The 21,699-nt window shown below is 39.3% G+C and overlaps 2 protein-coding genes and 1 non-coding gene across 5 annotated transcripts in view; 2 read left to right on the forward strand and 1 right to left on the reverse strand.

Moving 5' to 3' along the window:
* The first annotated feature begins 2,214 nt into the window (after positions 1 to 2,214).
* On the forward strand, positions 2,215 to 8,919 carry RPS3A (ribosomal protein S3A). The gene is made up of 6 exons (XM_070757814.1): positions 2,215 to 2,361; positions 3,406 to 3,509; positions 4,455 to 4,642; positions 5,477 to 5,685; positions 7,266 to 7,375; positions 8,766 to 8,919. Exons 1-6 carry the CDS (start codon positions 2,300 to 2,302, stop codon positions 8,885 to 8,887), a joined length of 795 nt encoding a protein of 264 aa, XP_070613915.1. The 5' UTR covers positions 2,215 to 2,299; the 3' UTR covers positions 8,888 to 8,919.
* Positions 7,433 to 7,499, forward strand: LOC139170673 (small nucleolar RNA SNORD73). The gene has a single exon (XR_011559648.1). It is a non-coding gene; the product is annotated as a small nucleolar RNA SNORD73 (small nucleolar RNA).
* An 8,108-nt stretch (positions 8,920 to 17,027) lies between the features above and the next one.
* Positions 17,028 to 21,699, reverse strand: part of SH3D19 (SH3 domain containing 19) — an 88,272-nt gene continuing 83,600 nt past the window's right edge. For all 3 annotated transcript variants that reach the window (XM_070757815.1, XM_070757816.1, XM_070757817.1), the window contains 2 exons: positions 19,557 to 19,654; positions 17,028 to 18,345 (listed from right to left, as the gene is read on the reverse strand). In XM_070757815.1, coding sequence (XP_070613916.1) covers positions 18,229 to 18,345; positions 19,557 to 19,654 — 215 coding nt within the window. In that variant the 3' untranslated portion in view covers positions 17,028 to 18,228. The remainder of the gene's footprint in view (positions 18,346 to 19,556; positions 19,655 to 21,699) is intronic.

The following is a 21,699-nucleotide window of genomic DNA, read 5'->3' on the forward strand; positions in this document are numbered from 1 at the left end:
ATAATGATTAAAGCGTTTATGGGTAAAAACCTACTATTCAATTATTTCCTATTTTAAAAATAATTAAGGATCATACTTAGGTACTAGAGAAGGAAGAACAATAAAAAACTGTTACACATTCAATAAATAGTGCATACGTTTACTATCTTACTATTATTTAAAAATGACCTAAGCATAGCCCATAAAACCATCTGCTACAACGTTCTTCCTGTCAATGGCTACTTCAGCTTCAACCACAACAACACACGAGCACACAACAGATACAAACTTAAAGTACACCACTCTAAACTCGACTGCAGGAAATACAACTTTAGTAACTAAGTAGTTGATGCATGGAACTCACTACCGGAGTCTGTAGTATCATCACCTAACCCCAAAACTTTACCCTTAGACTATCCACTGTTGACCTCTCCCGATTCCCAAGAGGTCACTGAGGGGCGTGCATAAGGGCACCAGAGTGCCTTCCGGCCCCTGTCCTAATGTTTCTCTTTTACTAGTATAAAGTGGCCAGATTTTTACAGTGGTAAAGAGGGCGCGGGGGCAAAAAAATATTTCTTTCTCTCTCTCTCTCTCTTCCTCCCTTTCTCTATCTTCCTTACGCATACATTAAAATGAAATTTTGTTGTGTACTGCTATCAAAAGGCGTCAAGGACAACTCTACCCACTTTTTCTGCCTTCCATCCTTCCGAGGTGGGTAAAATGAGGACCCAGTTTGTTGGGGGGAGGCAAGATGATTATTCCTATGCCTTGTTGGGGGTAATATGATTATTACCCAGATTGTTGGGGGGACAATATGTTATTCCTTAAACGGCTTCGAGAGGGCTGTAGAAGCACTACGAAGCGGTTTATAAGTCATTTTCTTTTTCCTTCCTTCCTAGCAAAAGAGAAAGATGGAAAAACGGCCCCCTTTCATCCTCCGTTTTGGCAGCGCCCACCCCCCACACCCCACCTTTTTTTGGACCTTTAAATATTATTATTACTATCATTTATTAGATTTGTATGCCGCCCCTCTCCGAAAACTCGGAGCGGCTCACAACAGCAAAGCATAGTACAAATCCAATGATTAAAACGGTTAAAACCCTTAATATAAAAACAGTCATACATCCCACACAAATCATACATAAAACGGGACAGCCAGGGGGAATCAATTTCCCCATGCCTGGCGGCAGAGGTGGGTTTTTAGGAGTTTGCGAAAGGCAAGGAGGGTGGAGGCAGTCCTGATCTCCAGGGGGCAGTTGATTCTAGACGGTCGGGGCTGCCACAAAGAAGGCTCTTCCCCTGGGTCCCGCCAGACGACATTGTAAATAAAAGATTTAATCGGTTGCTGGGATTCATGCTGCAGAAAAATATGCCCTCTCTCTCCTCCAGAGGGTTTCATTAATGGATAGGACGCTGGTTGCGGAGTCAAATGCTCCTTGAGCCCCCATTTCCTCACAACCTCCCCCTTCTCCCCCCCAAAAAAGCCCCCAAAAAACCCCTAAGCCTCCCTTGAATAAGGGAGAGGGGTCCCATTTCTTAGACTGGGCATGGGGAGGTGGTGGTGGTGGCTGGAATGACAGCACCCCCTCACCCACAAAGCAGCCAAGTTATTTGTCCTCCCCTCCCTCACAAAGCCACTTTATACTAGTATCATGCATATAAATATACTGTACTGCTAAAAAAATAAATAAAGAGAACACTCAAATAACACATCCTAGATCTGAATGAATGAAATATTCTCCTTGAATACTTTATTCAGTACAAAGTTGAATGTGCACAACAGTATGTGAAATTGTCAATCAGTGTTGCTTCCTAAGTGGACAGTTTGATTTCACAGAAGTTTGATTTACTTGGTGTTATATTGTGTTGTGTCCCCTTTATTTTTTTGAGCAGTGTATTTTATCTTTGTATGCCACCAATACGTACGTGACAAACCAAACACATAAATAAAAATATATTCCCGCTGCGTCCCTCCACACCCCGCAGCAGCCCATTACTGCTCAAAATGTATATTTGTGATTGCCCATGCTTAATGTGGCACGTATGCGGTAATTTTTTTAGGAATACGTCTTCCCATACTAATCCCACACGCTCTGTGGAATTTCTTTATTCCTAAACCCAACAACCACGGATTCCAGAACATCGTGGTAACTAAACTCACCACCAGGGGTCGCTGTGATTTCGCGCCATGGTTGAGGGGGGCGAAAGCCGAGGGTGTTCTTCCAAAGACGCGGAAGTCGCGCTCACGTGACCCGGCCTCTCTCGCGTTTTATCGCGCTCTTGACGGTTTCCGGTCTCTTTGGTTTCCCGGCGCGGTGCGATGGCGGTCGGGAAGAACAAGCGCCTCACTAAAGGAGGCAAGAAAGGCGCCAAGAAGAAAGTGTAAGTGGCCTCTGGGGAGAAGCGTCGGGGCCGCAGCGAGGCGGCTGAGCGGGGTTCGCGGCTCGGGACCGTCGGATGCCGACGATGTTGACTGGATTGCGGAGGGGGGAGGAGGCAGGCGAGAGAGAGCGCGGCCGAAGGGGAATGAAGTGCTGACATGGCGGCTTCCGAGCAGAAAGCCAGCGCGTGCGCCCTCCTTGCAAGTTAGAAACAGGCGCGTGGGGAAAATTTTCTGTGGCGCCCTCCCGTCTTTTATTTCGCCGGCTGCCTAAAAATTTAAAGGGGAAGGTCTCCCGGCGACGAGAAATTTAAACCCAAGGCAATCTGGATGGGGTCGTTTTGGTCCTTCAAGCTCCGGTGGTTTTCGTGTGGGGGGAAATTTGGGAACGGGTGAATTGAAGCAGAGATGGTTGCTTGGAAAGTGGCAGCCAGAATAGAGTGCGGGCCTACGCGCAGGGGGGGTATTCAAGCTTGGCACCTTTAAGACTTGTGGACTTCAACTCCCAGAATTCTCCAGCCAGCTTAGCTTAGTTTAGCTGGCTGGAGAATTCTGGGAGTTGAAGTCCACAAGTCTTAAAGGTGCCAAGTTTGAAGACCTCTTAGCCTGCGGCCTAAAAAAGGTAGCTTATCATATAAGCTCTATATACAATTATATATTGTATATAAGTTATATATACAATTCTAAGTTATATGTACAGTTATATATTACATATAAGGTACATATACAGTTATATATTGCAATTGTAATTATTTTGAATGTGGAGGGCGTTTGAAATACATATTTACGTAAATATTCAGGAGAAATTCTTTTCTGATCCTCACCTTATTCGTGTTCGTGCATGTAAAATTTAGTAAAGCTAACCAGACTTTTGTGATGCTTAAAAAAGACTTAAGGCTTGACATTCAAACCTCCCTTAAAAAAATAACCCAGAAAGAAGGTGGTTGCACTCCAAGCTGCTCTTGGATCAGCTAGAAAATGCAGACCTAAATATGAAAAAAGGAGAGACCTTTCTGGACATTTTCTTTCTTTTTCTTGAAAATCAGGGTGGACCCCTTTTCCAAGAAAGACTGGTATGATGTCAAGGCTCCGGCAATGTTCAATATTCGAAACATTGGAAAGACGTTAGTTACCAGGACTCAGGGAACAAGTAAGTTACCCAAAATAAGAAAATATTATTTCACTGAAAGAGTAGTAGATCCTTGGAACAAACTTCCAGCAGACGTGGTTGGTAAATTCACAGTAACTGAATTTAAACATGCCTGGGATAAACATATATCCATTGTAAGATAAAATACAGGAAATAGTATAAGGGCAGACTAGATGGACCATGAGGTCTTTTTCTGCTGTCAGTCTTCTATGTTTCTAAAATAAGAAATGCTGGCTTTTAAGTTATTGCTATATTTCTGAAAGACTTAAAACACTAACCAAATTTGTCACCTGGAGTCCATTTTGGAGTTGAGCAGCTTATAAATCTGACAAAAAATAAAATAATAAACATTTTTATTACAGTTTTGAATTATTATTTATTAGATTTCTATGCCACCCCTCTCCGGAGACTCAGGGCGGCTCACAACATAGCAATAATACAATACATTACAAATCTAATAAAAATTTAAAAGTCAATTAAAAAACATTAATATAACATAAACAATGCCATAAAATCCCCAACTACACAATCGTACACATTCAACCCAGTTAATCATACAACAGAGGTCAGAAAACACAGCGAAGGGGAGAGGTAGTCATCCCCACGCCTGGCGACAGAGTGTCGTGTTTTGTTTACACATTTTACTGTATTATTCCTATATTTATTACATTTATAGGCTGCCCTCCATACTAACCTACCCAGGCTTCATGCTCTGGGGAATCCAGAACATGATACCATGGTCTTTTGAGACTGAAGGATGCCAATGCAGGCTGCCTTTTTCACTTTATAAAGTGATTCTGAGCGGTTCAGAATTATATATACAATTATATATTGCAATTGTAATTATTTTGAATGCAGAGGACTGTTGGAAATACATCTTAGAAAGTGATACATAGCTCGGTGATGTGTTTTAATGAACAAGTTTAAACTGTTTGATATTTATAGAAATTGCCTCTGATGGACTGAAAGGCCGTGTATTTGAAGTAAGCCTTGCTGACCTACAAAATGATGAAGTTGCCTTCCGTAAATTCAAGCTGATTACAGAGGATGTGCAGGGGAAAAACTGCCTGACAAACTTTCATGGCATGGATCTCACACGGGATAAAATGTGTTCAATGGTTAAGAAATGGCAGGTTAGTATAAGTATTCAGTATATAATTAAGATGAATAGTGAAAACTGGAATTTTGTTGATGGTGGCAAGTAAAGTACAGGTTTCAGATGATGATTGTTCAGCTATTCATATCTCATCAGATCCAGAATTTTAAGTTTCCAAAAATCTTGCTAGTTCTTCTCTATATTCTGGTATATAAGTATGTGAATGCTTCTTAAGCATACTTTGCAAAAATTCCTCTGATCATGATTATTTGGAATACTGTGTTCAGTTCTGGAGACCTCACCTACAAAAAGATATTGACAAAATTGAACGGGTTCAAAGACGGGCTACAAGAATGGTGGAAGGTCTTAAGCATAAAACGTGTCAGGAAAGACTTAATGAACTCAATCTGTATAGTCTGGAGGACAGAAGGAAAAGGGACATGATCGAAACATTTAAATGTGTTAAAGGGTTAAATAAGGTCCAGGAGGGAAGTGTTTTTAATAGGAAAGTGAACACAAGAACAAGGGGACACAATCTGAAGTTAGTTGGGGGAAAGATCAAAAGCAACATGAGAAAATATTATTTTACTGAAATAGTAGTAGATCCTTGGAACAAACTTCCAGCAGATGTGGTTGGTAAATCCACAGTAACTGAATTTAAACATGCCTGGGATAAACATATATCCATCCTAAGATAAAACACAGGAAATAGTATAAGGGCAGACTAGATGGACCATGAGGTCTTTTTCTGCCGTCAGTCTTCTATGTTTCTATGTTTCTATTATCTTGTATAAATGCTTTAAAAGTAGGCAATCTCATCCAGACATAGCAATTTGACACGTTAAAATATCTAATTCTTACAATGTTCCAGACTATGATTGAAGCCCACATCGATGTCAAAACGACAGATGGGTATCTTCTACGCCTCTTCTGTGTTGGCTTCACCAAGAAGAGAACCAACCAAATTCGCAAGACTTCCTATGCTCAGCACCAACAGGTCCGCCAAATCCGCAAAAAAATGGTGGAAATCATGACGCGTGAAGTACAAACAAATGACTTGAAAGAAATTGTCAATAAACTGTACGTGGATTTTTAAAAATCTCTGTTTAGTAAGATAGTCTTCAATGGCATGCTACTTTAGAATTTGTATAGGTAGTCCTCAACTTAAGAACAATTCATTTACTGATTGTTCAAAGTTAGGCCACTGAAAAAGTGACTTATGGTTATTTTTATGACCATTGCAGTCACCCACATAATTGTTTCATAAAAATTCAGACGTTTGGCAACTGACTTGTATGGTTACAGTGTCCAGGATTATCATTATGACCTGACAAGCTAAGTCAATGCGGAAGCTGGATTCACTTATTAGTATGTCCATGGACATTTTCGGCTGTCCAGGTCATGGTTGTCCCAAAGGTGCTTTTTCAAAAGATGTTTTGCTTCTCATCCAAGAAGCTTCTTCAACTCTGACCCCACCATCCAGTAAGAGCTGAAGAAGCTCCTTGTATGAGAAGCAAAATGTCTTTAAAGAAAAACCAGAATATCCAGTTGCCTTTTGATAAAGCACGTTTGGGGCAACCTTGTTAGTAACTTAACAACTGCAGTGATTCACTTAACAACTATGGCTAGCAAAGTCATAAAATGGGGCAAATGGTAACAATGTACCATTTAACAATAAAAACGTTGGACTCAATTGTCTTAAGTAGAGGACTACCTGTAATCTATTTTTTGGACTTGGTATTTAATTATATTATATGTTAAAAGTATTTTAGATTCTGTAACAATTCACAAAATTGTGTTCCTTTTAAAGAACTGAACTTTTATATTTTTGGAGATTATTCATAAGATTAGATTTGGCTGAATTTAGTGGGTACTTTCTAAGGCAGGGGTTGGCAACCTTAAACACTCAGAGCCATTTGGACCCGTTTTTTCACAGAAAAGAAAATACCGGGAGCCACAAAACCCTTTTGACATTAAAATGAAGATAATACAACATGTATCATTTTTTACCTTTATGCTATGTACAAAACAAACTCGTATGTTGCATTTATGAAACCAATTACTTGCTACAGGGAAAACACATTTTTATTTCTGCATGCAACAAAAACATTTCAAACTCTAGGAAAAAAAGTAGGTTGAAAAGCTCAATAAATCATGTGCAATCGCATATTTTGAGCAAGAGTCACAGCAGAGGGGTGAAAGAGTGATAGACGTCTCCAGAGCTGCGGGTTGCAGATCCCTATTCTAAGGCAATGGTTTAATAAAATAAGTAAATTGGGTAGTTTTACTGCTACAACATACTAAGCCAAGGTGAAAGAAATTAGGTTGTAATAAAATGTGCACATTTTTTCTTAATATTTTTTTCAGCCACACAAAATACCATTCTCATTGCCTTGCTTCATGCTGGGGTAAATACATAATCTGGTTTGTTTCCTTTATATTAATGTGTGGACATTGTTTATTCAGATTGTGGATAAACATTGTACAAACCAAGTCATTGACGCTTAAATTGAAGTTTCTTTGTGAATGCAGGAGGTTGGGTTTCAGTTTATGATAGATTATTTTTCTTTATCTCACTTGCTTTTATCTGCTGGAGTCACTAGTTATTCTGCAGGTTTTTGACTAATGGGGACTTAAAAATGAAACATTTCTGATTCTAGGATTCCAGACAGCATTGGTAAAGACATAGAAAAGGCATGTCAATCAATCTACCCTCTTCATGATGTCTATGTTCGCAAAGTCAAAATGCTTAAGAAGCCCAAGTTTGAATGTAAGTCTCTGTCATTGAAAGTGTGGGTTGATTATGATTATGTTTACTTGAAACGGGAATGAATGATGACACTTTGTTTCGGTCCCATATGAAGAAATGATTACTTTATCCCAATCCTGACATTCCCATAAAACCAGAGGGGGGCTGCTAAGGTGGAACGGTGACGTGTGCTCGCCCCTGTGGCTCTGAGTGCTAGCGGAGTCCAGTGCAATTATGCTACTGCACCTGGGCAGGTATCAAAATTGCGTGCAGACATGCAGGTGCACCCATATTTACTAGTTTTTGTAAGATCCATAATGAATAAGTGAATACAGTGGTACCTCATCTTACGAATGCCTCTTCTAACGAACTTTTCAAGATACAAACCCGGTGTTTAAGATTTTTTTTGCCTCTTCTGAACTATTTTCACCTTACGAACCCAAGCAGCTGTTGCTGGGATGAAGGGGTTTCTTCCCCCCCCCTTTTTTGAAGAAAGAAAAGGGAGGGGCGGCTTGGAGGAGGAAAGATTTTGCAGAGAACAAGGTGCTTGCAAAGGCACTGAAAGGGTGTCTTTCGAAGAAAGAAAAGGGAGGGGCGGCTTGGAGGAGGAAAGATTTTGCAGAGAACAAGGTGCTTTCAAAGGCACTGAAAGGGTGTCTTTTGAAGAGATAAAATGGCGGGGCAGCTTGGAGGAGGAAAGATTTTGCAGAGAACAGCTTGCTTGCAGAGGCACTGAAACGGGAGGGGCGGCTTGGAGGAGGAAAGATTTTGCAGAGAAGAATGTGCTTGCAGAGGCATTGAAAGGGTGTCTTTTGAAGAAAGAAAGGGGAGGGGCGGCTTGGAGGAGGAAAGATTTTGCAGAGAACAAGGTGCTTGCAAAGGCACTGAAAGGGTGTCTTTTGAAGAAAGAAAAGGGAGGGGCGGCTTGGAGGAGGAAAGATTTTGCAGAGAACAGCTTGCTTGCAGAGGCACTGAAACGGGAGGGGCGGCTTGGAGGAGGAAAGATTTTGCAGAGAACAGCGTGCTTGCAGAGGCATTGAAACGGTGTCTTTTGAAGAAAGAAAAGGGAGGGGCGCCCCCCTTGCTTTTCTTCCTTCCCACTCAGCCTTTAGCCTAGCCTTGCTTCTTCCACCCGCCCCCTTTAGCTGCTCCTCCCTGCCCTCTGTTCGCCTCCCTTCTAAAGTTTGGGATTTTCCTGAAGGATTTGCACGCATTATTTGCTTTTACATTGATTCCTATGGGAAACATTGTTTCATCTTACAAACTTTTCACCTTACGAACCTCCTCCTGGAACCAATTAAGTTCGTATGATGAGGTACCACTGTATTCTAATAGAAAATATAGCACAATTCCTTTAACATTTAACTGTTGAGGATTCTATATATTAATTTACATTCTTAATTATTTGTAGTGGGCAAATTGATGGAACTGCACGGCGAAGGTGGTGGTGCCGGAAAGCCATCTGGTGACGAAACAGGTGCCAAAGTAGAACGAGCTGATGGATATGAGCCCCCTGTTCAAGAATCTGTTTAAAATCAGACACAAAATAAAAGATTTAATATAAATAGTGTGGTAATGTGCGTTTTTATAGAATACTTGTATTTTGCATTTATAGTACGATTTTGCTAAACTATTTCGGCTACCGATTGATCCACTGATGAAACTAGAATTGGTGAAGATGTATATTTTATTTCACACAAGTGTTGCAATTTGGGTAACGATGAATAAAATACAAGCTACTTTGGATATTTTCCCCATGCTTCATTGTTTTTTAAAGATCCAGGCAATAATGCACCAAAGCTAAATATTTTTAAAGATGATCTGAATATAATTTGTTATTACTTTTGGTTATTATAGTTTATAGAGCATTTATAATTGTGATCAGGTCCCTAATCTTGTGAAAATGTCCAATTAAATGTCTATGCCATCCATTTCACTAATATACCAACTCTTGGGTAGCTTACAATACAGTAGTTAAAAAGTGTAAATGATTAATAAGTAACAAAATGATGGGCAGTCTTGGTAAGGTTCTTTTCTGCCCTGTCAGCCACCCCCAGTATTGGAGACCTCAGGCCAAGAAGTAAAGCCAAGTTTTTAGACTTCCGAAAATCCAGGAGTTTATGGAGGCAAATCTTATTCTGATGGGAGAATATTCCAAAAAATAGAGGACACTGGAAAAGATCCTTCTCTTGGACCCTGCCAGCTGAAATTCTTTGGTCGATGGAATCAGAATTTAGGCCCTTTCCACTGGAACAAGTAGGTGGGTTAGTCCCATTAAGTAAGGTATGCCCATGTTACACCAACACTCTGCAGTCTTCATTGGTTGCCGATCAATTTCCGGTCACAATTCAAAGTGTTGGTTATGACCTATAAAGCCCTTCATGGCATTGGACCACAATATCTCCGGGACCGCCTTCTGCCGCACGAATCCCAGCAACCGGTTAGGTCCCACAGAGTTGGCCTTCTCCGGGTCCCATTGACTAAATGTCGTTTGGCGGGACCCAGGAGAAGAGCCTTCTCTGTGGCAGCCCCGACCCTCTGGAACCAGCTCCCCCCAGATATCAGAGTTGCCACCACCCTCCTTGCCTTTCGCAAGCTCCTTAAAACCCACTGCTGTCGTCAGGCATGGGGGAATTGAAATTTTCCCTTCCCCCTAGGCTTATAGAATTTATACATGGTATGCTTGTATGTATGATTGGTTCTTTAAATTGGGGGGTTTTTAGATTATTTTTAATATTAGATTTGTTTACATTGTCTTTTTTATTTTTGTTAGCCGCCCCGAATCTTCGGAGAGGGCCGGCATACAAGTCTAATAAATACAAATACAAATAAGGTGGTTCCTCAGATAACCTGATCCCATGCCATAAAGGGCTTTATAGGTGACCCAACACCTTGATTTTTCCTGGAAGCAAATTGGCAGCCAGCACAGTTCATTTTGCATTCTGGATCAGTTGTAGCTTCCGAATGAACTTTTAAGGATAGCTCCATGCAGAGCATTTATTAATTGGACTTGTATGCTGCCCGTGGACATGTTGAATAGTGTACGGCTGTTGAATTTTGTAAACTAGATAGAAGATTCTGAAAATTCCCGGAAATGGATAAATTCTGGACGTATCAAGGCACTTCCATCCAATCATCTTGCACAATGCAGAAGCTTCCAGGTGGCATGCCGTATGGTTTTACATGTTTGAAAGAGGGCAAGACATTTTAAATTTTATTCCAGTATACTTATTGTAAGCATTTTCAGTTAAATTCCTTCAGGGTTCATCTTAGCCTAATCAAGTCTATGGTGCAATACAAATATTAAAACACAATATTGTGTTTTAAATACAAAATATTTAAAACACAAATAGGTTTCGGTAAGTATCTTGTGTATTCTAAGGAGGTGTCCATCCTTACTCCAAAAGAAGTATTAAAATGTAGTACGGAAAGTGAAGATGAAATATTCTGGAAAGATGTATTAAGATTTTTTTTTAATGCAGCATCTACTGTGAGTAGCTTGTAATTAACAGGTTTTAAAAACATTTTCAGGGCAGATTATTAAACCTTTGGTAGAAATGGTAAACCAATTTCAGTGGGTTTATTTTACATTATATTCAAATAATGTCTTTACCCTCATTTTTGTAGATAAAAATTGGAGGTAGCTTTTAAAATGATGACCTTATAGCTGCATATATGTCTCCTTTTTTCTGAAAGTTCAAGGCTTATACCTAATACTCCCGATTAAGCATCACCTTCCTAACAACTCTGGTATACTGTATTGGGTTTAGAGAGGCAATGAATCAAGTTGACCAGCAAGCTTTGTAGATTAAAAAAAAGGTGAAACCAGCACACTAATAATACTATGTGCTGCCATGTTGTCATTAATCTGTTAGCTACTGGTTCTGGGCCTTGATTCCCAATCAATTCAAGGCTTAGAGCAGGGGTGTCAAACTGGATTTCTCCAAGTGCCAGATCAGCACTGTAGTTTTCCACTGGCTGACCAGAGGAAAGTGTTCGGAAACTTCAGATCATGCAGAATGCAGCCGCGAGAGCCATCGTAGGGCTTCCTAGATTCGCCCACGTTTCTGCAACACGCCGCGGCCTGCACTGGCTGCCGATCAGTTTCCGGTCACAATTCAAAATGTTGGTAATGACCTTTAAAGCCCTACATGGCATTGGGCCAGAATACATCCGGAACCGCCTTCTACCGCACGAATTCCAGCGGCCGATAAGGTCCCACAGAGTTGGCCTTCTCTGGGTCCCATCGACCAAACAATGTCGTTTGGTGGGCCCCGGGGAAGAGCCTTCTCTGTGGCGGCCCGGCCCTCTGGAATCAACTCCCCCGAGATTAGAATGCCCCCCCTCGTCTTTCGCAAATTACTCAAGACCCACCTTTGTCGCCAGGCATGGGGGAGTTAGGATATTCCTTCCCCTAGGCCATTACAAGTTATGTATGGTATGTTTGTGTGTATGTTTGGTTTTTATAATAAGGGTTTTTAGTTGTTTTATTAAATTGGATTGTTACATGTTTTTTATCGTTGTTAGCCGCCCCGAGTCTGCGGAGAAGGGCTGCATACAAATCCAATAAATAATAATAATAATGGGTTGGATGCCTCCTCTCCTGCTGGCCAAAATGGGTGTTTTTTTCTCACATGCCCCTTCACCGTTTTGGCTGCCAGAGGCACTGCAGGCTCCTTTGCTATTTCCAGTCCAGCCCCACAGGCCAGATTTAAACACCCCAATGGGCTGCATCCGATATGTGGGCCTTCACCCTTGCCTTAGGGAATGTGTAAAACTTATATGCATTAAATCAAATGGAAGAAACCTTCCTTTAATTGTGAAGTTTTTAAAAAACTGCATTCATTTATGATACATTTCATTCCAGTTTGCACAGTTCATTGTTTGCAACAAACACATTTATTGGTTATATACAAATGTGGGAACGCCATTAAGCTGAGGAACAACATTTTAATTAATTTCCTGAAGCAAAAAGTATTTTTGTAGATTTGTGTAATCTTTGAAGAAATTTCATTAAACTAATCTCTAGATTAAATAGCTACCACAATAACCTGGTTCACACTTAGATATATATACATAAGGTAGTATTTGTATCTTCAGCTAACTGCTGTACAGTAGTACCTCTAGATACGAGCTGCTCCACATGTGAGTATTCCAAGTTACGAGCCGCGACGCGAGCGAAATTTCTGTTCGACACCAGAGCTCAAATTCGGGATACAAGCCGAGCTTCCACTAGGTGGCGCAAGAATCTCCTTGCTTCCAGTTATCTCGGTGCGAAAAACAGTATACGTACAGTGTTCCCTCGATTTTTGTGGGGGATGCGTTCCGAGACCGCCCGCGAAAGTCAAATTTCCGTGAAGTAGAGATGTGGAAGTAAATACACCATTTTTGGCTATGGACAGTATCACAAACCTTCCCTTAATACTTTAAACCCCTAAATTACCATTTCCCATTCCCTTAACCATTTACTCACCCTTATTACTGGTACTCACCATTGAATAAGACACTTAGTGATCCTGATATTTATAAACATAATTATTTATTAACAATAATTATTTTTTGTTATTGATATGCAAAAATTATTAGTTTAGCAATGACGTATGATGTCATCAGGCGGGGAAAACCGTGGTATAGAAAAAAAACCCTGCGAGGTATTTTTTAATTGTTTTTTGAAAAACCGTGGTATAGGCTATTCGCGAAGTTTGAACCCGCAAAAATCGAGGGAACACTGTATTCCAAGTTATGAGCCGTGATGCGAGCAAAATTTCTGTTCGACACCCAAGCTCAAATTCGGGATACGAGCCGAGTTTCCACTAGGTGGCGCAAGAATCTCCTTGCTTCCAGGTATCTCGGTGCGAAAAACAGTCTAAAGGCATTCGTTGGAGATGCGAGTTGATCGACTTACGAGCTTGGGTCTGGAATGAATTAAACTCGTATGTCGAGGTACCACTGTACTACTGTTGTGAGCCGCCCCGAGTTTGCGGAGAGGGGCGGCATATAAATCCAATAAATCTAATCTAAATCTAATCTATATTCATTTGAGAATCTTGTGTGGTCTATAATACTTTATGGCCTCATTCTAGAAACGGATGCGTTTCTTAAATGGGAATGTCATTCGTATTTATCTACATTATTAACACTGTATTAAAAGCCCTTTAGACGGCATTCTTCAAGTGAAGTAGCTATATTTGGCAATCTGAATGCCTAGATTGGTAAGATAATAAAGCTTGTTCAGGTGAATGCTTGCTTACTTTAAACAATGATAAATATAAAAGCCGTATTTACTATTAATGTAAAAAAAAGAAATTACATTTGCATTAGTAACACAAAACAACCATTTCTCAGTCACTGGAAAATTACATGTTGAGAATGAATATGTAAAATACAAAATCTGAAAATATACAAGTAAGAAAAATTATAGAAGTCATTTTTAACAAGCATTGCAGTCTGGTACACAGTGGTTTTCAATCAGCACTTGCGATGACCCTCAAAAGCCTAAATGCTGCAGCTGACATACAGCAAAAAAAGGTTGATCATTCCTAAAAACCCCCCAGCAAAATATGAGAGGGCAAGAAAGGTTGCAGTTGTGAATGTGTTCTACCTTCAACTAACCAATTTCACATTACTGTACTTGATTGTAATAATATTTTCATGTGCTGCTGCTCTTACATCTCATTAACGGAAAGTAGAATTTTGTTTATTTAACTATTTTTATATCATGGAACTATTTTATTCTTAAAGAATGGCCACAACTAGGGAACAAGATAACACTCAAAGTCAGCTACCTGAGCAGGTGTGTGTTTTTAAATGGACGTTTTGATTTATATTAATCTGTCCAATGACATCAATATCCTTTATAAGTGCCAAAGCACACCACTGAACGAAAAGCACGTATAAAGGAAGCTTTAAGCTTTCAGTGTTGTTTGGTTTTAAATGATGGGGTTTTATATGTTTTTTTCTATTAATATTAGATTTGTTCCACAGTAACATTGTTTTTATTATTTTATTTATTTAATTTATTTATTCAATTTTTATGCCGCCCTTCTCCTTAGACTCAGGGCGGCTTACGACATGTTAGCAATAGCACTTTTTTAACAGAGCTAGGCTATTGCCCCCACAATCCGGGTCCTCATTTTACCCACCTCGGAAGGATGGAAGGCTGAGTCAACCTTGAGCCGGTGATGAGATCTGAACCGCTGACCTTCAGATCTACAAGTCAGCTTCAGTGGCCTGAAGTACAGCACTCTACCTGCTGCGCCACCCCGGCTCGTTCTATTATTGTTGTGAGCCGCCCTGAGTCTTCGGAGAGGGGTGGCATACAAATCTAATAAATTATTATTATTAATTAAAATAGGAAACTACCATTTCATGAATAAGCAATATTGAATCAAAAGCAAAATGTAAAAATTTTCACTACTTTTGATTTGCACAATATGCCAAACCTCAAACCAAAGTATAGTTTGGTTTTAAAATCTGGCCCTAATTAAAAGGATGGATGGATTGTGGTCAAAGCATTCCTTGGAAACCAGATATAAATGCAGCAAGTCTGCTTATCACAATGAGAGGCTGTCTTGTCACAATAAGAGGCTGTCAGGCTACCTTGTATTTCATGGCTTAGCAGCTATTCTGGAAAATAAGAGTAAGAGGTCCGCAAATAAGTGTTCCTGCTGCTTCCCCCAAACGTACAAGCTAAAGCGCATAATTCGGAGGAAAAACAGGGCCCTGTGAAAGAATTTTCCTTTTCTCCCCATCCTATTTTGTTGTTTTGCTATTGAGACTTAGAAACATAGAAGAATGACAGCAGAAAAAGACCTCATGGTCCATCTCGTCTGCCCTTATACTATTTCCTGTATTTTATCTTACAATGGATATATGTTTATCCCAGGCATGTTTAAATTCAGTTACTGTGGATTTACCAACCACGTCTGCTGGAAGTTTGTTCCAAGGACTTCTTTTTCTATTCTTGTTAGAGTTGTGCCTTACAACAAAAGTAAGATTTCCAGCAATTATAGACAAGTATTGTTTCACCCCCTCCATAAAGTCCATAGAGTCCACACACTGAACAGTCAAAACGTATGAGAGTTGCCCAGAAAGTAATGCACCACATTTTGTTTCTCAGCCTACAGTAATGGTACGAATGCAAAACTTTAGATATACCAGTACATTATTTGAATTGTCAGGAGTGCGTGTAAATTTTGCATTTCTTCAGATAGATAGCGTAGTTGCAGCAGTATTTCGAAATGGCGTCTGAAAGTGATGTACGCTACAAGCAGCGTGTTGTTGTTGAATTTCTCACTGCGGAGAAAGAAACTGCTGGGAACATTCACAAACGTTTGTGTACAGTTTATGAAGAATCTGCTGTCGACACAAATACGGTTAGTCGCTGGGCACAAAGGATAATGCCATTAGAAGTGATTCACACAGTGCAGAATTGGCTTTGTAACCAGAACAAGGAGTGGTACCAACAAGGCATACATGAACGGATCCAAAGACGGGCTACAAGAATGGTGGAAGGTCTTAAGCATAAAACGTATCAGGAAAGACTTAATGAACTCAATCTGTATAGTCTGGAGGACAGAAGGAAAAGGGGGGACATGATCGAAACATTTAAATATGTTAAAGGGTTAAATAAGGTGCAGGAGGGAAGTGTTTTTAATAGGAAAGTGAACACAAGAACAAGGGGACACAATCTGAGATGAGTTGGGGGAAAGATCAAAAGCAACGTGAGAAAGTATTATTTTACTGAAAGAGTAGTAGATCCTTGGAACAAACTTCCAGCAGACGTGGTAGATAAATCCACAGTAACTGAATTTAAACATGCCTGGGATAAACATATATCCATCCTAAGATAAAATACAGGAAATAGTATAAGGGCAGACTAGATGGACCATGAGGTCTTTTTCTGCCGTCAGACTTCTATGTTTCTATGCCCTTCTGTCTTGCTGGAGGAAGGCCATAGAACGGGACAGAGATTACGTGGGAAAATAGGGAGTGTAGAAGAAACATCTTTCTTGTGTGTAAGTTTCATTGTGTTCAATAAATAATTGTTGAAGAAAAAATGTGGTGCATTACATTCTGGGCAACCCTTGTAATATTGGTATTGAACAAGTAAATGGATTTGGAGCACTTTTTAACTCAGTTTTGAGAGATAGGAGAATCTCTGTTTTAGGTCTTATATTTCACCACTATCTGATTTATAAACATTTAATATTAATTCCTGACAAAAATTACAGGAATTCAGAGCATTTTTAAAGAATGTAATCTTAAGAAACATGGGGCAAAAATGGGACTTAAAAGTTTAATTTTAAGATGCATTTATAACGTTAGAGTTACAAAGTTGGAGATTGAGGAGATGGAGATGACAAGACAATACAGGCTGTAGTACTAGTTTATAATAATATCTACTCTTACGAGATAGTCACGACAGCAAGACCCGTGAAAAATATTTTTTCATCTCTTATCATAGATAGTTTTCTGTACACACTTAATTTCTGACAGTAGATTTGATAAGAATAAGGCAATAGGGAGCATTACAGGATTTGAAATCCAAAATGATACCAGATTTTTAAAAAGACCCAAGAAGGACGAATCTTTGAAAAGTCACACTAGATATAAATTAGGATTATGATACAGCAGAACGCGTTGGCTGCAAAAACTAAGAAATCTCTATATAAGTGTGATTTTATTTATTGAAAGTTACCAGCATTTATCATAAAATATACACAGTTAGTATTTATTAGGATTGCGCAAAGTGTTAAAGCATATGTGTGTATGAGGCTTGCAAAAACATGGATACTTTTAATCAAAGCAGGTGATGAACATTGTAATGGTTCTGTTCAATTGCTTTGCCCAGCCTTATTGTATACATCTTGCCTTTATCCATTAAAAAAGATTAGGCACAAATGATGGAACTTCACACTGTTTGAAAAATCCTGGAGACCCATTAGTAGCGAGGATAGAAAACTGGATCAAACAGACTAATGGTCTTCCTAGCCTAAGGCACCTAAATCCATTATCACCCAGTTGTTTCAGGATACTTCAATCCAGACTGAAAGTTTAAACAACTTAACTGACTTGGTTTAAGTAAAGGAAAAACCAAATCCTTTTGCCGTGATGTATCAGGATTTAATGTTTTCATCATAGTAAAACATTTCAGTTTCTAAAAACTTGACTCACAAAGTATAGTGTGGGATATAGATTGTAAAAAAAAAAAGTTATTTGAGCAGTGTTTAGTAATTAATTGAACTTCACAGAAAGAATAAAAAGGAAAGATAAAGGTTTTCCCTGTCCAGTCGTTTCCAACTGTATGTAGTGGTGCTCCACCTCCGTTTCTTAGCTGATGGAGCCAGTGTTCTTTGAAGACATTTTCGTGGTTATGTGGCTAGCTGAGGCACACAGAATGCTGTTACTTTCCCATTGAAGTGGTACCTATGTATCTACTCGCATTTGCATGCTTTCGAACTGCTAGGTGGGCAGGAGCTGGGAAAGGTGACAGCAGCTCATTCCGTTGCATGGCACTTGGGTCTCAAATCCGGGCTGTCAGGTTGCCAGCTGACAAGCTCAGTATCTTTAACGGAGGAGCCATTGCACCCACGCAGAAAGAATATAAAATGATTAAAATGCACCAAAAATAAGGCTTTGTATTCCTCGTTTTTTTTTTTAAAAAAAAAAACCATTTGCCCAGGGTCTGCTCAGCATAAACTAAAAAAAAATTGTTCCGTCTAGTAAACATTTTACAAAAATAGTGCAAAAAATGCATTTGATAGTCTAGATAAAATGATCACAGATAAGCACTCCTCCGCTGACCAGAGCATAACGTGGTTTTCTTCCAGCGTATTCATTTGTAAAACAATGCTCCAGAATTGGATTTCACCTTAGGAAAGATGTAGAATTTGGACAAAATTATTTGGAAATATTCCAAATTTGTCGTGTAATTCTCCACTCATCCATTCTTCATCTATAGATTCTACATTTGTTAGGATATCACCAACCTGTTGAAATAAAAATTGAAACCACATATTTAATACTCTTAAAAACTAGGCTCTTTCTTCGCCCAAGTGATTACTTTGTTTATTTTTAAATTAGTTTTATATCAGATGAAAAGAAATGATAAGAAAGCACTACTTTATACTAGATAAACAAAACATCTTAATGTGTCAAGGGAAAAAAAATGTCAAAGTAGGCCTCATATTCTTTAGGAAAAGTGTTTTTAAAGTTGGCACAGCTAGAAATTTTGCAGTTAGATAATTTCTTAGGCAAAAATAAATTAAGTGGCTAAATTTCATTGAAGTATTTTTACAGACTAAAATAACAGTTATCAGTCCAATTTCCAGTTGGGTTTAGTTCATTACAAAACAGAAACTGTTCTGGCTGGTTCATAGGCTTTCCTAAATATGCCCATGTTACACCAACACTCCGCAGTTTGCATTGGTTGCCGATCAGTTTCCGGTCACAATTCAAAGTGTTGGTTATGACCTATAAAGCCCTTCATGGCATCAGACCAGAATATCTCCGGGACCGCATTTTGCCGCACGAATCCCAGCGACCAGTTAGGTCCCACAGAGTTGGTCTTCTCCGGGTCCCGTCGACAAAACAATGTCGATTGGTGGGAGCTAGGGGAAAAGCCTTCTTTGTGGCGGCCCCGACCCTCTGGAACCAGCTCCCCCCAGAGATCAGAATTGCCCCCACCCTCCTTGCCTTTCGTAAGCTCCTTAAAACCCACCTCTGTCATCAGGCATGGGGGAACTGAGATATCCTTCCCCCCTAGGCCTATACAGTTTATACATGGTATGTTTGTGTGTGTGCTTGTTTGGTTTTTAATAAGGGTTTTTAGTTATTTTAAATATTAGATTTGTTATATGCTCTTTTTATTGTTGTTAGCCGCCCCGAGTCTACGGAGAGGGACGGCATACAAATCAAATCAAATCAAATCAATAAATAAATAAATACATCACACTAAATCAAGATCATCTTAAATCCAATAGTGGATTTGTCTATAGGTTGTTTTCTTTCAAACAAAACTTTTTTGCAGTATAAAAAAGAAGAAACTTACCATCAACCCAAAATAGACACTATTTTGCAAAAAAAAATAAAAATCCTAATTTTTATGCTGCAGGAGAAATGCAGGACGGTATTTTTCACAATGATAAAATACTGCATAATGTCTTTATTACTGCAGAATTGTATCTTTCAGTATGCTTACTTTGAAAGAAAGTTCATCTTCATTCTCTGCCGGGAAGTCATACAGGGCCTTAGCTTTTGGTTTCTTCCCTCCCTGAGGTTCTGATGATTGCGTTCCACCTGTAAGATATGAGGATCCAATTAAGTTTCCATCTTTGGGATAGTATAAGAATATCTTTTTGCAAATATCTTGAGTTAACTGAGTGAAAAGCACAACTCTTTTTCATCACGTACACTGCAAATTTAATTTATGCCTCAGTGTTTTTACTAATTATCACATAGGAATAAAAATATTTCTTTAATTTTTCAAAGGGAAATTACACCATTGTTCTTATATTGGACAAAAGCAAGCACTAATTGTTGTGTCCCCGTGCGGAGTCCTCTAACAATGCTATTTATTAATAATAAATTTTCTTACTAGCTAGGATAGAAAGTTCATACAAACAGAAAAGGTTGTCTTTTCTCAGTAAGTCCAAATGTTACTTTCTCTTCTTAAGAGCTGGCCCGATATCAAGCCCCAAAAGTAAACAGGCAATTTCAACCTCTAGCACCGAGCCCTCCTCACTACGGGATGAGCTGGTCTTGCCCAAATCATCTCCTGGTCCTCTGGATCCGTTGACCAGCTGCGTGAGACGCGGGCAGCCCATAACACTATTTTTTCATGTCATAAATCTTCATTTCTTACCTTGGAGAAAGTTGACTTGGAATACAGTGGTACCTCTACTTATGCACTTAATTTGTTCCGTGACCAGGTTCTTAAGTTGAAAAGTTTTTAAGAAGAAGCAATTTTTCCCATAGGAGTCGATGTGAAAGCAAATAATGTGTGAGATTGGGGAAACCACAGGGAGGGTGGAGGCCCTGGTTCCGCCCAGGAGATTCCTAGAGAGGCCCCATGGAGGCTTCTTTCACCTTTTCCGGCCCTCTTTCCTCCCAGGAGATTCCTAGAGAGGCCCCATAGAAGCTTCTCCCTGCCTTTTCCGGCCCTGTTTCCTCCCAAGGAGATTCCTAGAGAGACCTCACAGAGGTTTCTCCCTGCCTTTTTGCGGCCCTGTTTCCTCCCAGGAGATTCCTAGAGAGGCCACACAGAGGCTTCTCCCTGCCTTTTCCAGTTACAGTTTTGGAGGCTCAGGTTTGTAATTGTAAAATGGTTCTTGAGAAGAGGCAAAAAAATATTGAACACCCTGTTCTTACATCTAGAAAAGTTCGTAAGTAGAGGCTTTCTTGGGTAGAGGTACCCCTGCAATATCAAGTCACCAGTGAGATTCTAATTGACATCTTTAACCATTCCAGATTTTACCACCAGGGTGTACTCATGATCAATTTACAAGTTACATTAGCCCCACTACCAGAATACAATAAATTAGCTGTTAAATCATTGCAATATATTCTATGTCATTTATGAGGGCAAACTGGGAGTCTACGGAGAGGGGCGGCATACAAATCTGAATAATAATATTTATTATTTATTTATTTATTATTTAGATTTGTATGCCGCCCCTCTCCGCAGACTAATAATAATAACAATAATAATAATAATAATAATAATAATAGTATCATCATGCTTTTCTGTATGAAATGGCTGAGAAAGCATTTATGATTATGATTATCCTTTGCAGGTATGTAAGTGAGGAAGGCATATGCTACTTGTATCAGAGAATTTATTTATTTGATTTTTGTCCCGCCTTTATTACTTTGTAAGTAACTCAAGATACAAAATCTGTTATGGCAAGAATATAGATTTCTTCAGAAATTTTACACACCTGATTTAAAGCTGTCGGTTTAAACACTACCCAAAATAAACTTAGTTGCAATTTGTTTGAAAGATATTTGCTTCAAACTGTAAGGCACTGCAACATTTCTTTTGCTTAATAATCATTTAAAATAATAAGAAAAAAGAACAAACATAAAGAGAAAAAATAAACAACTTCATGACTGAAAGAACAATACTGATTCTTAGTGGAACAAATGGAACTGCATCCCATTTTTCTCAAGACACCTTGGACATTCTTCAATTGAGAGTTTCAAGAATATCTATAAACGTTGTAAAAATCTAACCATGTAGCATATTTGAGTAGAACATCCCAGGACATTAGCATAACTACTAATCACAGGACTTCTTAAAGAGTTTTAACATTTTAACACCCATGCCATAGGTCCACCATCAC

The sequence above is a fragment of the Erythrolamprus reginae genome, chromosome 7, assembly GCF_031021105.1.
Source record: "Erythrolamprus reginae isolate rEryReg1 chromosome 7, rEryReg1.hap1, whole genome shotgun sequence".
Taxonomy (NCBI): Eukaryota; Metazoa; Chordata; class Lepidosauria; order Squamata; family Dipsadidae; genus Erythrolamprus; species Erythrolamprus reginae.